This window comes from Rattus norvegicus, chromosome 19, assembly GCF_036323735.1.
Source record: "Rattus norvegicus strain BN/NHsdMcwi chromosome 19, GRCr8, whole genome shotgun sequence".
NCBI classification, from domain to species: domain Eukaryota; kingdom Metazoa; phylum Chordata; class Mammalia; order Rodentia; family Muridae; genus Rattus; species Rattus norvegicus.
The window spans coordinates 68,227,185-68,241,842 of NC_086037.1; the positions used below are offsets into that span (position 1 = coordinate 68,227,185).

Here is a 14,658-nt window from a genome sequence, read left to right on the forward strand (position 1 = left end):
GGACTGAGTGAGACTCTGAACAAAGCACTTCCTACAGTGCTGTTGGGCTGACATGAATGAACGCCATGCAGAAGCCATACTGTGACCTTCGATGACATGCTGACTGAGGAGTTCCACCCAGAAGACGACACTGTGAGCTTATATGAGTTGTGCTGATGTGCTGTCACCAGCAGAGAGCAAGTTTGAGTACCGAGTGGCTGACCTTTGGTGGAAGTCCATGAGCTCGCTGACAAGGACTGTGCACGCCGCCTCCAGGTCCCCACCACAGCCTCCCATAGCTGACGGTGCTGGCAGGTAGCGCTCATAGATTGCCCACTGGTGGAAGTCATGTCTGTAAGAGTCGAAGGCCTAGGTCAGCACTGAGTTAACCAGGGGTGCTTAACGTCCTGAAGCAGTCTCTGAGAGGAACAGTGCCAGTGACTGGGCCAAGGAGGAGCTAACCCCAGCAGCCTGAGGACTCATGGGAGAGTGAGGCTTCATCGTCTGAAAGGCAGGGGACCAGTCCTGTGGAAAAGCCCACTCTCAGGTGAAATTCTGTCATCAAAGCTGGATAGAGTGCTAATTCTGCAGAGTGACTGCTGACTCCATCTACGACCCAGTGAATGAGCAGGTAGTTGTGTCAGTGCAGGCTGAGTCACCCGGTGGTCTGACCCACATAAGCCCAAAGAGGGATGGCTGAGAAATCCCAACTGTGGATGACTGGTCAGTGGCCACAGACAGTGGTAATACCTACCCCAAGGGAAAGCTCTCAAGGACATGGTGACTGTTCTAAGTGGAAATAGCCAAACACAAGTGAGATCTCTCACACCACAAAGAGCAGGTGAGGTTCACAGAGGGGCATTGCTTTGTCCATGTGGACTGAGTATCAGGAGTGGGACTAAAGCAGGAAGGATGGCGGGAACAGGATTTATCCATGGAGTGCTTCCTTAGCACGGAGAAAGCCTTCACTTCCATCTCCAATCTCTAGCTCTGCTAACATGGGGTTGGGCAGGAAATCCCTAAAACATGGCAAGATAACAGTGACCCAAGGGTTAAAAAGTGAGGCTGATAAGCCTGGAGGGATGGCGCAGTGGTTAGAGCTCTGGCTGTTGGCAAAGGACCCAGATTCACATTCCAGCACTGACATGGCAGCAACATCTGTCTGTAACTTTAGTTCCAAAAGATCTACCTCCTTCTTCTGTCCTCTGCAGGTCACACACACACACACACACACACACACACACACACACACACACACACACGCATGCATGTACATATATTTATTTGACATATTATACACATATACACACTCTCTATATGGGCTCTAGTGGGTGCAGGGTCCCAGCATAGAGCTCAATTGTGGTTATCTGTACAATGGTACAATCTAGATAGGTAGGCATGTCTCAGTCACTCTGTAGCCCCAGCTTTGGGGCACGCTGGCACACGGTTTTGTGGTTTTTCAATAGAGAAGCAAATGGCTGAAGGTGTGCTCAAACATTTCTCAGTTAACCTGAGCATCACACCCAGGCTGGCTGTAGGAAAGGGACTGTGGTGATGCTGTCGTGGGCAGCTCCCCCGAACTCTTACCTTTCTGTGCCTGAGAGGGCATCAGCTTCAGGTTGAATTTCCAGTTCCAACTGAATCCAATCTCTGTAAGTTAACTGAGTGACAGAAACATTCAGGGAAGGGATGAGACACAAACCACACTGTTATAAGCATTTGTCATTTTACCTCAAAAACAAAGATCTGAGTTGGGCATGGTGGCACACACCATTAATCCCAGCAGAGATAGGCAGATCTCTGTGAGTTTGAGTGAGTTCCAGGTCAGCCAGGGTTAGTGACATCCTTCCTGAAACAACCAACCAGACAAGCAACCAAACAAAAACCCACAGCCCTCTCCTTCAAATATTCATGGCATCTTATATTTTGTTTTTTCTTATGAAAATTCTTTTTTTTTTAAGATTTATTTATTTATTATATATAAGTACACTGTAGCTGTCTTCAGATACACCAGAAGAGGGCATCAGATCTCTTTACAGATGGTTGTGAGCCACCATGTGGTTGCTGGGAATTGAACTCATGACCTCTGGAAGAGCAGTCGGGTGCTCTTAACCGCTGAGCCATCTCTCCAGCCCTCTTATGAAAATTCTTAAAGCAACCTCACATACCAGTGTACCCTAATCTCAAAAATCTCACTTTCCATAAAAACAAAACAAAACAATAACACATGACAGACTGGGGTTGGGGATTTAGCTCAGTGGTAGAGCGCTTGCCTAGCAAGCGCAAGGCCCTGGGTTCAGTCCCCAGCTCCGGAAAAAAAAAAAAAAAACAACCCACATGACAGACCAACCCTCTCTGTGGCAGACAGCAACTCAAACATAGACAGACACACAGACACAGACATACACACGGACACACATACACATACACAAACACAGACACACACACATATACACATAGACACAGACATACACACAGACACACACACATACACAAACACACACATACACACACACAGACACACACACAGACACAGACACACACAGACACAGACACACAGACACAGACACAGACACAGACACACACACACACACACACACACACACACACACACACAGGCTATGTAAAATAGTGGAAGACACAGAAACCTACATGAAATTCCTCCTCCTTTAACAGCTCTTGGAAGCTGCTCCATCTCCACAGAGAGAGCGCAGCTCTCGGCCAGTCTGCAGAAGGAAGATACAGAAGTTTCCAGGGAATGCGAGCTGTGTGCTCTGGACTGCAAGGTGCTCTGGCCTCTGGGAACAATCTTAACACAATGAACTGAAACTGAAACAGACAGGGAGAAGTTCACAGTGTGTGAAACACTCACCAGGGCACACCTAGACACCATCCCACCAGGAGACCTTACCTGCCAGCCTCTTGTGGACCCATTACAGCCCTGACACGCACAGCATGTTGGGGAGCAGGGGAGGAGGAGGACCCGGGAAGCAGGACGCTCCCTGGAGTCTCCCTAAGCCCTGGCACTGTTTGTGAAGACTTGGGGTTGCCTTGTTGAGAGTGTGTTGCTGCTGGGAGGGGCCCATTCAAGCCCTGCATCTATACTGCACCCCCGCCCTCCCTCGAGTCCCCTGTGAGCTAGCCCAGCAGCAATGAGAGCCGCACAGACAGCACCAGAAGTGTCTCCTCAGTGACACGGTACTGATCAGGGAGGAGGGCTCTCTGCCCCTATTTAACAAGAACCTGACTATTTAACCCTTTGCACAAAACCATGCTGGGTCTTCAATCTGCATCCAGGCCCTAGGACCAGGCCCCTCAAAGCATGGACGTAGCCTGGATTCCCAGAATGCTTCAGGTCTGATTTCCTTTGTCTGGGCAGGGCCCATAAGCACAGAGACTCTTCAAAGGCTGTCTGTTGAATCTCTTCATTATTTCATTATTTGGAGACAGGGTCACATGAAGCCCAGGCTAGCCTCAACCCTGGGAGGCTTGATCAAGACCTTTTGGTCTTGGCTCCTGAGTGCTGAGATTACAGGGTCACATCTGCTTTATCTGGTGCTGGGGTCAACTCAGGGCTTTTTGTTAGGCACGCACTTGACCAACTGAGCTATACCATCAGCCCTGGTGCTTTAAGATTCTCATTTATAATGTGTGTGTGTGTGTGTGTGTGTGTGTGTGTAAGAGAGAGAGAGAGAGAGAGAGAGAGAGAGAGAGAGAGAGAGAGAGAGAGAGAACATCTCTTTCCAACATATTTATTACTAAGATTGTACCCAGTTCCCCAAACTTGGCAGCTAGTATCTTTACCCACTGAGCCATCTTGATAGTCCCTTCTCTTCTTTTTGGGTATTTCATTCATTCATGCATTTATTGATATCAAATTTCTCTATTCAATTTAGCATGGCTGGACAGATGGCTTAATGGTTAGGGTTTCTTGTTGCTGTATTTTTTCTCTTCCTTCCTTCCTCCCTCTTTCCCTCCCTTCCTTCTTTCTTTCTTTTTTGGAGACAGGGTTTGTCTATGTAGCCCTGGCTATCCTGGAACTTGCTCTGTAGAGCAGGCTGGCCTCTGAGTGCTGGAATTCAAGGCGCGTGACACCTCTCTCAGGTATTGCTACTCTATCATAAAGGCCAGAGTACAGTTCCTAGCATCCACTGGGTGTTCACATGGGCCTGTGACTCCAGCCCACCTCTTCTGGGCTCTGCAGCCATCTGTACTCCCTGCCCTCACACATAATTAAAATCAATCTTGACAACCACGAATGAACAAAAAACCTAAACTTTCACAACAGCCCCACCCCCACCCCACCCCCGTGCCCGGCTTCCACCTCTTAAATGTTCTCTCTTTTATCTGATGTGAAGCTTACAGTCAGAATCCAGGTTCATACCCAAGAGGTGCTCAGCAAACTTCAGGAAAAGGATGTCTGGGTTAGTAGCTCGGTGGTGGGCACTTGCTTAGTACGTGTGTGTGATCCTAGTACTGAAGAACAAAACCCAACCAGCCAAACAGACAGACAGACAGACAAGCCTCCCCAAGCAAAAGCACACAGGCATAACTGTGGTTTAAGGGCAAGACTCCTTTTTTAAAAAAAATGAATTTTTACCTAGTAGATTTTAACTTACTTGTGCTATAAATACCAGTGTCTACTCAAAGGAGGAGCATACACTGAGCAGCTGCTTTTTTAGCCCCGATTTGAATTCAGGAGATGCAACAGCAGCCCTCAGTGTGAAATACTCCCCAAGCAGACAGACAACCAGACATGTCATGACGCACGTCCTGACATAAACACAAGAAAGCCACAGAACCCAGAGACCTTCAGATCAAAAGCAGGAATCGGAAACACGTACCTTTTGGATCAGACCTGGAGACAAACAATTGTGCAGGGAAGCAGAGGGCTGAGCAGAGAACTTGCATAAACAGTAAGAAATTGCTGCTGTGCAGAATCTGCAGTGAAGGAAAAGTAAACTGAGTTCACTGAACCAACTTGAGTACGTTTTAGACTACATGGCCCGAGATCACTCCCTGATCTGAAGGACTGTTGGACCGCCTTGGTTCCAAGTTCAGTGCCTCCTGAGAGGGAGATGCTGCCTCCAAGAACTCACATCCACAGGGAAGGCAGGGATACCACAGACACACAGCATGGGCGAGCAGAGACACACTTGCTCCATGTGTGTGACGAACCAGACCCTGGAGGAATGACGTGACCCTGCCTGGCTCTCGGCCATTCAGTGAAAGGCACAGCCAGGAAGGTGGTGCAGGTGCCTCCGGCTCAGGTGAACAGCGCTTGTGGGCTTTGTATTTTGCTCTGTGTGTGTAGGAGTCTGAAGTGTTACAGACAAAACACACTCCGTGTCTCAGGAGACAACAGCATCTGCTACAGTACAGCGGGGCAGGCTTGGGTATAGTACAGCTTGGTCCCTCGCAGACACGACCAGCTGCCAGGCTGTGCAGGAGGAAACCATGACACAGACCAAAGTCAGAACTCAAGGACAGGATGAAGCAGCAAGAAGGAAAGGGAGACTGAGGCAGGAACGGTACTGAGCCGGTGGCATCACCATCCATGCCTGGGCAGCCTCACACCCATCCCAAGAGCCCATGAGTGTCACAGGGCAGACTGAGGTAGCCCATACCAGGCAACACGAGACAATGTTGCCTGAGATGTAAGCCCAGTGACCATGGCACACCACACATCTGTGAAGTACATATGACACAGGCACACCACACATCTGTGAAGTATATATGACACAGGCACACCACACATCTGTGAAGTACATATGACACAGGCACGCCACACATCTGTGAAGTACACATGACACAGGCACACCACACATCTGTGAAGTACATATGACACAGGCATGCAACACATCTGTGAAGTACACATGACACAGGCACGTCACACATCATCTGTGAAGTACACATGACACAGGCACGTCACACATCTGTGAAGTACACATGACACAGGCACGCCACACATCTGTGAAGTACACATGACACAGGCACGCCACACATCTGTGAAGTACACATGACACAGGGCATGCCACACATCTGTGAAGTACACATGACACAGGCACGTCACACATCTGTGAAGTACACATGACACAGGCACGCCACACATCTGTGAAGTACACATGACACAGGGCACGCCACACATCTGTGAAGTACACATGACACAGGGCATGCCACACATCTGTGAAGTACACATGACACAGGCACGTCACACATCTGTGAAGTACACATGACACAGGGCATGCCACACATCTGTGAGTACACATGACACAGGCACGTCACACATCTGTGAAGTACACATGACACAGGGCACGCCACACATCTGTGAAGTACACATGACATAGGCACGTCACACATCTGTGAAGTACACATGACACAGGGCATGTCACACATCTGTGAAGTACACATGACACAGGGCACGCCACACATCTGTGAAGTACACATGACACAGGGCATGCCACACATCTGTGAAGTACACATGACACAATGTTAGAGCCAACAGGAAACACAGTGCACACTAATCCACTGTTTAGTTTCTGTTTTCTTTCTGAGACAGGGCTTCTCTGTGTAGCCCTGGCTGTCCTGGAACTCACCCTGCAGACCAGGCTGGCCTCAGACTCAGAGATCCACCTGCCTCTGCCTCCCGAGTGCTGGGATCAAAGGCATGCGCTACCAGCACCCAGCGTCACTGCTTCTTACACGTCACTGCCTAAGCAGAAGCATTAGCAGAACTTCATATCTGCTCTTCCCACGGGATGGATCTTGAGGAACCTTGTGTCAGCAGAGGAGGTGACCTATGATTCCCTCATTAGATGGGAGTCAGATTTTCTTCATCTGGAGCTGGAGACAGATGTGAGGTGCCACGTGGGGCTGGACTAGAACCCGGGTCCTCTGGAAGAGCAGCCAGTGCTCTAAACACTGAACCATCTCTCCAGCCTATGGCCTCTCATAATTTATTTGCTGAATATCTGTCAGTTTTTAAGAGGGGAGAACAACTGCTGGGAGACTCGGGAGTGGCTTACTTCATGCAGAAGAGCAGAGAGTCCCTCGTGTGGCAGGTCAGGAGGCTGTTTAAGAAGTCAGGGACGCAGAGGCTGCTGGGAGGAGCGAGAACACCTGGATCCACCTCTGGAAGTGTGGACCTGCACTCGCCCAGATGGACAGCAAGAGCAGCCAAGCCCAGTACGTGAGGGGCACTCAAGTTTGGACCCTGAAATAAGGACAAAGTTACCGACAGTCTGTCCCCAAGCCGGATGGCCCAAACCTACAGAGCAGCAGCAGCTGGCATCAGCCTAGGCTCTGCGCAGCCTTGGGAGGTGATCTTCGGGGAGCGGGAGACTACCTGGTGGCGGAGCAGCTGGCACAGCCGAGTGAGCACTGCCGGGAGGAGCATGTGTCCACAAAGGGTCCTCACGAAAAGGACAGCCCAGGAGCTCTGCCTGCAGAGGCAGAGGACAAGTCATGGCCTGGCTAGAGCTCCGTACATTGCTTCCACGACCAGTGAAAGGGCCAGGGCTCTTTCACACAGCAGCGGTTAGATAACCCACAACACCCACCTTCAATGGCATCCCTATCTGACAAGCCCAGCCTCGCCATCCTTGGGAACAGAGCTCACTCCGCTTGGCTGTGGTCCCAGCACCCCATGACAGATACACATCTCCCTTACCTCTCTGGGGGCACAAAGCTACAGGCTGCCATTAGGTTCTGACAGAAGGCTGTGAGCAGGAGATCCACAACCTGGGAGGAGACACATTACTGTCAGGACAGTAGAGCGACATGAAGCAGGCCTATACAGCCAGGACCAGAGCAAAGGCTGCACACAGTTTTTATTTATCTTGTGTTGTAAGTGTGTGTTGGGGGGCGGGGGCAGAACTGTCAGGAGCCAGTTCTCTGCTACTGCATCATGGGAAACGGAGATCAAATTCAGGCTGTCAGGCTTGCATTCAAATCACAGGACTGAATCAGTGTACTAGGAACTTGATGGTGCCTCATGGGAAGATAGGAAAACACTGACTGTACAGGACAGAAAAGTAAACATTATGGGCTCTGGTGCTACAAACAGCTTTTGTCACATGGGCTTCTTTAAAATGCAACAACCAGGTGGTGGAATACACCTATAATCCCAGCGCACCTGTGACCCCAACACACCTGCAATTCCAGTGCACCTGTGACCCCAGCACACCTGCAATTCCAGTGCACCTGTGACCCCAGCACACCTGCAATTCCAGTGCACCTGTGACCCCAGCACACCTGCAATTCCAGTGCACTTGTGACCCCAGCACACCTGTAATCCCATACTTGGGATGTAGAGACACAAAGCCTCAGCTTAGTGGAATTAAGAACACTTTAGCCCCAAGCAGACAGATGCGGCTGACCAACAGAGGCATGGCCAGTGCTGAGTGCTCAACATCTCACCGCACACCTTTTATATCATCTAAGGAGGGCCACCGCTGGGTCCTGAGGCCCCATGGACATACCCCCTGGTCCTGACTCTGGAGTGTGGGCAGAAGGACACTGAGCTGAATCTTTGATCTCCGGAGGCTGACATCATCATCGTTCCTGTGTCCCAGAGCAGCATTTAGTCTTTCAGAAACCACAGCCACCTGAGCAGATATAACTGCAAACACAGACGCAGTTATGTAAGTAAGGCACGAGAAGAATGTCAAGAAACACTGGCATGGCCTCACAGGACACTAGGGAGCACTGGCCACGCTGTCACACCCTAACGAGGAGCCTGCTCTGAATGGAAGGGTAGCCACACTGCAGCAGCCACAGCCTGAGGTGTGACACTCGCACTTGTCTAAGCACAGAGCCTCATAGACCCAGGAGACCGAGGGTCACTGCAAAGGCCTCAGTGACTCACTCACGCATGCCAGCTTCTGTTGCTTTGTCAGAGCTGATCTGACGTCCATTAGCCTGGTGCTAAGCACTGGACCTCCTCCTAATGTCCAACAAATGCTACTTTCTCAGCTGGACGTGGCGATGAATGGGAAGCTGAGGCCGGAAGAACATTGAGCTCCAAAACTTAGGCAAGCCTGGGCTACGCTGCAGGAGTCCATATGTACACACAAAGCCACACCCGGCACCATGTTCCGCACAGCAGCCTCGGAGGCTCTGCTCGGACGTCTGGACACCAGGTCTGAAGAGGGTGAAGGAGCTGCAGCCTCACCAGAGCTATGGCAATGAACTAACATCACGGTGCTTTCCCGCAAAGCTGTCTTAGCCTCTGTAAAATCAATCCACAGTAAGGCCAAGGCCACTCTGCATAAAAACAGATTTTGGGTTTGGATGTGGGTCCTTACACAGTGAAGGACTCAGAGTGGTTTCATTCCTGGTCACCTTCAGCTATGTGTACGACTGTGTATGCTCTGTGTGGATATGTGCATGTGAGGAATGGTGCTGGAGGCCTCTCTCCAGCCCCCAGCATCGTGACAGTATCCCCATCCCTCCGGTCCTGCCCTGGGTATGACAGTACAGAGGCCGCCATCCCCATCACTCTGAATCCCTGCTAAACACTGAGCTCCAGGAGTGACGAGCCAGCCTCTGTCACTATGATGGCAGCACGCAGGCACCCAGAGCGCACACACTAGCACACTGCCTCGTCCCCGTTTCTTACCACTGTATTGGGTGGGGTCTGTCATTAGAGCTCTGAGCTCCTCCAGTGCTGCCGTGAGCAGTCCCAGGGGCCGTTCAGCACAGTTGGTTTCTGTCCTTTGTCCCGAGGTGGTGTCTGAGCAGGGCAGGGGCATTTTAAAGATGAGGTCAAATGTGAATCACATGCAATGACATTATTATAAATACAAAAGGCGCACACGCTTGGGGAATGCTGAGCACCACGGTTGTGTACATCAGTTGTGTGCTGTATTGTGTGGAGAGCAGGCAGTCTCTGGGAGGTCTTCTCTTCCAAGATGGTAGATATTACATATAGTATCAAAATTAAAGACATCGAGACAGGAGATGACACTCAAGATAGAACATGTGCCTAGAGCGTTCAAGACACTGGGTTTAATTCCTAGTCACACACACACACACACACACACACACACAGACAGCCTGGAAAGATGGCTCAGGGGTTCAGAGGGGAGCTTGCTCTTCTAGAGAACTCAGGTCTAAGTCCCAGCAAACACCCTATGGCTCGCAACCATCTGCATCTCCAGTCTCTGGGAATCTGACGCCCTCTTCTGGCCTCTGAGGGGACCAAACACACACATATATGGGGGCAAAACACCCATATACAGAAAATAATTTTAAAATGATAAAAAAAGACATATATAACTGTGACACACACAAACAAAGGGACAGGAACAAGGCCTGGGTAGGATCAGAACCACAGACACATAACGATTTTTTCCATTTCCCAAACTTGTCAGGAACATGGCCATGTTCTCTTTATAACAGGATGTGAAGAAACAGAGTCTCGGGCTCACAGCAGGAAGACTGACTCATCCAGATGTTCTATTTGCCAAAGGCACTGGTATGAACCTGAGCACATGCCATTTTAATTAAAGGAAAATATACCATGTTTTGAGAGAAAAACAAGAATCAATGAGTTGATTCAGAGGCGACAGGGCCTGTTGTCAACCTTAGATTCCCAGAACCCAAACAGCAGGAGAGACCCGACTGCTACAAGCTGTTCTCTGACCTCCACACATGTGCTGTGGCACCCACAGGCACCCTTCAGCCTCCAGAGCAGGAGTCTCAGAAGATCAAGAGCTCAAAGCAACCAGAGAACCCGTGGAGGAGAACAATGCAGGAGTTATCACAGTATCCAATCTCAATCATACTAGAACCACAGCAGCCCAGCATGGCGCTGGCACAAGGACAGACAGACACGTGCGCTGCTGGAACAGAGGGCTCAGGAGAAACCAGATACAAGTACAGAACTGTGCAGCTACGCCCGTCGCCACAGCCACTGACAAAGGTGGCAGAACCAGATACTGGAGAAAGAAGTGTTAACAAATGGTGCTGCGGAAACTAGAGCTTCGTATGTAGAAGACAGAGATGTGAACACTGCTCCTCTCATGACTAGAGGATCAGTTAAGGATGGACTGAAGGCTGTAGGACCTGAAACACATGGGAAGACAAGGCACAGGCAAGTCTGAATAGCAGACTCCAGCAGAGTGGGAAGTAAGCGCAAGAGTCGGAAGGCTTGCATCAGACGAAAGGCCTTTGCAGAGCGAGCGAAGCAAACAGGTCAGAGAATGGGAGGAGCTCTCTGCCAGCTACTCATGTGATAGGAGACTGCTATCCAGAATTAGGAAGAACTCGACTACACAGAGAAAGAGAAACAAGCCAGTCAAGAAACGGGCAAGAGTCCTGAGAGACACAGCCAGAATACAGCAAATACAGAGGCAAATGCCAGCAGCAAACCACTGAACTGAGAACAGGACCCCTGTTGAAGGAATCAGAGAAAGAACTGGAAGAGCTTGAAGGGGCTCGAGGAGACGCCATATGAACAACAATGCCAACCAACCATAGCTTCCAGGGACTAAGCCACTACCTAAAGACTATACATGGACTGACCCTGGACTCTGACCTCATAGGTAGCAATGAATATCCTAGTAAGAGCACCAGTGGAAGGGGAAGCCCTTGGTCCTGCTAAGACTGAACCCCCAGTGAACGAGATTGTTGGGGGGAGGGCAGCAATGGGGGGAGGATGGGGAGGGGAACAGCCATAAAGAAGGGGAGGGAGAGGGATTAGGGGGATGTTTACCCGGACACCGGGAAAGGGAATAACACTTGAAATGTAAATAAGAAATACTCAAGTTAATAAAAAAAAAAAAAGAAAAGAAAGAAAAAAAAAGTACAGCTACACAAACAAACTCAAAAAAAAAAAAAAAGAAAAAGAAAAAAGAAACAGGCAAGAGAATTGGACAGACCTAGGAAAACGCATGCGAGCACTCTAGAAAATGTTACTCTGAACAATGAATGTGCCCTATACACTTCTTTTAAAATCATAAGGGGACGAAGCAGAGAGGGGTGTGAGGAATTAGATCCATGTAGGTCAGTGCATTATTATGATATATGAATTCTATATATGTATGAAACATTGTAACAAAACCTGGTATTTTGTGTAGTTGATACTGATTAATAACAAAAACCGTAAAGAGAGAACGTGTGACTCCATTGGTGGAGTGCTTACCCAGCGAGCACAAAGCCCTGGGCGCCATGCCAGTGCTATACATAAATCTGGGGAGGGTGGCACAGCCTGTGATCCCAGCACTCGGCAGGTGGAGGGGGCAGGGGGCTCAGAAGTTCAAGGCCCGTCAAGGAACAAAAGACCCTGTTTAACATACGTACACGGATAAGAGTTAAACTTCGAAGACCAAACTTGAGCACACTGGATGGCGCTCTCACTGCTGTCAGCGCCACATGGCGCTGAGGAATGGAGCAGGTAGAGCATGCCAGCCCCACGTGTCATGGATGTGGGCTCTCTGGTCACAGCTTCCCAGAGTCAACCAGCTCTGTCATTGTTCTCATAGGTACAAAGACCCCAGCCCAGGGTCGGATAGATGGCTCGGTGGCTGAGAACTAGCTGCTGAGTTAGATCCCACACAGCGCTCACCACATCTGTCCTGGAGATCCCACCCCGTCTCCTGGCCTCCGCAGACACTGGGCACACACATGATGCAGACATACAACAGGCAAGAACACACGCACATACAAAGTAAAAACCCCTGCAGCACACCACAAGACAAACTGTCCACTTAGAACATAACTGCTCCTGACTGCAGAATGCTGTGGCCCTGAACTGTACATGGAGATCCCGAATACGGAGCAGGTTGTACACCACGCTTCCTGGAAGGCAGGGACGTGGCTAACTGTCAAGATTCAACGACCATAAGCCCATGAGCTCACTGTTTGGTCCCAGGTACCACGGTCAGGAAAAGTCACAGGCCTACCACACTGGGGTGAGAAAAATCTATCCACCGAGGACCAATGCAGGTGACTAGCATGTCACAGAAATGGAAAGTACAGGAACTGAAGGTGACCAAGAGCCTTACTGTCGGGCTGCTTGTCCCCAGCAGTGGCACAGGCTTGGCGGTAGGCACTGTATGACGACGGGGGAATCTTATCTGCTCTAGATAAAAAGAAAGCAATGTCATCATCAGCTATGATGGGTTCAGGTTCCAAAGCCACCCCAACAGTGTACACTGTATCGTTCTGTGTTTTATCCCTCTTTTCGGTCCTGGGAAGGAACCCACTAGGCAAGCCGTCTACCACAGAGTGTGCCCCTAGCCGTTCATTCGAGCCAAGAAGAAAACAAATCACATCTAGATCTTAGAAATCATTAAGGGACAGCAGCAGCCTGTGTGACCATCTCTAGATGTCGCTCTTATGATGGCTCTGGCCTGTTGGCCGGGGTTTTGTTCCTTGGAGCACGGCCTCCTGTTTGAGTTTTGCCAGTCTTAGAAGGTAGGGCCTCACGGTTCCACAAGAATGTTTGTGCTGAGTTTTTTCGGTGTGTTTATTTCTCGTGGCCTCCCAGAGCCGCGTGTCTCTCAGTGAGATGTCTCTAGGTCCATGCTCCCAATGCCACTGCAAACACAGACAGCCCTGGTGCCTATCAACACTTCGATGACAAACACTGTCAGTGAGGAAAGCTTAGATAGGAGCAGGAGTGTAGCTCAGTGGTAGAGCCCTTGCTCGGTGCATGTAGGGTCCTGGGTTCTATTCCCAGCACAAGAAGAAGAAGACAAAAAACTAGATGAAATACAATTGTTTTGCTTGTTTTGTTTTGATGAGAAAATGTCTCACGATGTGGCCCTGGCTGATCTGGAACTTCTTTTTTTTTTTTTTTTTTTTTGGTTCTTTTTTTCGGAGCTGGGGACCGAACCCAGGGCCTTGCGCTTCCTAGGCAAGCGCTCTACCACTGAGCTAAATCCCCAGCCCCTGATCTGGAACTTTTTTTTTTTTTTTTGTTCTTTTTTTTTTTTTTTTTCCGGAGCTGGGGACCGAACCCAGGGCCTTGCACTTCCTAGGCAAGCGCTCTACCACTGAGCTAAATCCCCAACCCCGATCTGGAACTTCTTATAAAGACAAAACTATCCTCAAACTCACAGACATGGGCCTGTCTCTACTTCCGGCTTCCATAAAAAGAAGAAGGAAAGGCCTGGACTAAACTAACAATAATTTACAAAACCGGGTTCACTGCCAGTGTCCATGGCTGCAGGTCAGCAGACCAATGCTGTACACTCTCTGCTACACTCAGTACAGCAGGCTCTTTGCCTCGACAAACAGTTCCAGCAAACAGAAAGATGTTGCCCACTTCATTTTATAAGACATCAAAAGCAGTCAAGGTCCAGGCGAGGGCAAGAGACATGGACATTAAATGGAGTCAGACATGGCGGTCTGTGCCTGAAATCCTAGACAGATGTAGGGAGGCTAGCCTGAGCTACCCAGTAAGACCTGCCTCAAAACAAACAAATAAAACCGGGTGTGGTGTGGACACATGTACTCTGTGCCTGGGAGATGGAGCAGAGAATTGGGAATTCTGAGTCAACCTTAGCTACATAGCAAGTTCAAGTGTGGGCTGCATGAGGCTGTCTCAAAAGACAGCAACACATGGATGCTGTGGTGATTTGAATATGCTTGGCCCAGGGGAAGTGGCACTGTGAGGAGGTGTGGCCTTGCCAGAGGAAGTGTGTCACTGTGGGGGCGGGCCTTGAGGTCCTG

General features: G+C 49.8%; 1 protein-coding gene across 7 annotated transcripts in view; it reads right to left on the bottom strand.

Annotated features, from left to right (window-relative positions):
• The window catches only part of Fanca (FA complementation group A), a 60,519-nt gene that overhangs the window by 16,623 nt on the left and 29,238 nt on the right, over positions 1–14,658 (bottom strand). For 5 of the 7 annotated variants that reach the window (XM_039097889.2, XM_063278163.1, NM_001401252.1 and 2 more), the window contains 10 exons: positions 12,987–13,063; positions 9,599–9,712; positions 8,460–8,599; positions 7,649–7,719; positions 7,325–7,421; positions 7,005–7,192; positions 4,824–4,920; positions 2,632–2,808; positions 1,567–1,640; positions 203–331 (listed from right to left, as the gene is read on the bottom strand). In XM_039097889.2, the coding sequence (XP_038953817.1) occupies positions 203–331; positions 1,567–1,640; positions 2,632–2,808; positions 4,824–4,920; positions 7,005–7,192; positions 7,325–7,421; positions 7,649–7,719; positions 8,460–8,599; positions 9,599–9,712; positions 12,987–13,063 (1,164 nt within the window). Of the gene's footprint in view, positions 1–202; positions 332–1,566; positions 1,641–2,631; positions 2,809–4,823; positions 5,420–6,575; positions 6,823–7,004; positions 7,193–7,324; positions 7,422–7,648; positions 7,720–8,459; positions 8,600–9,598; positions 9,713–12,986; positions 13,064–14,658 lie in introns of those variants that run through there. The other 2 variants (XR_005496676.2, XR_010060017.1) reach the window with 2 other exon arrangements.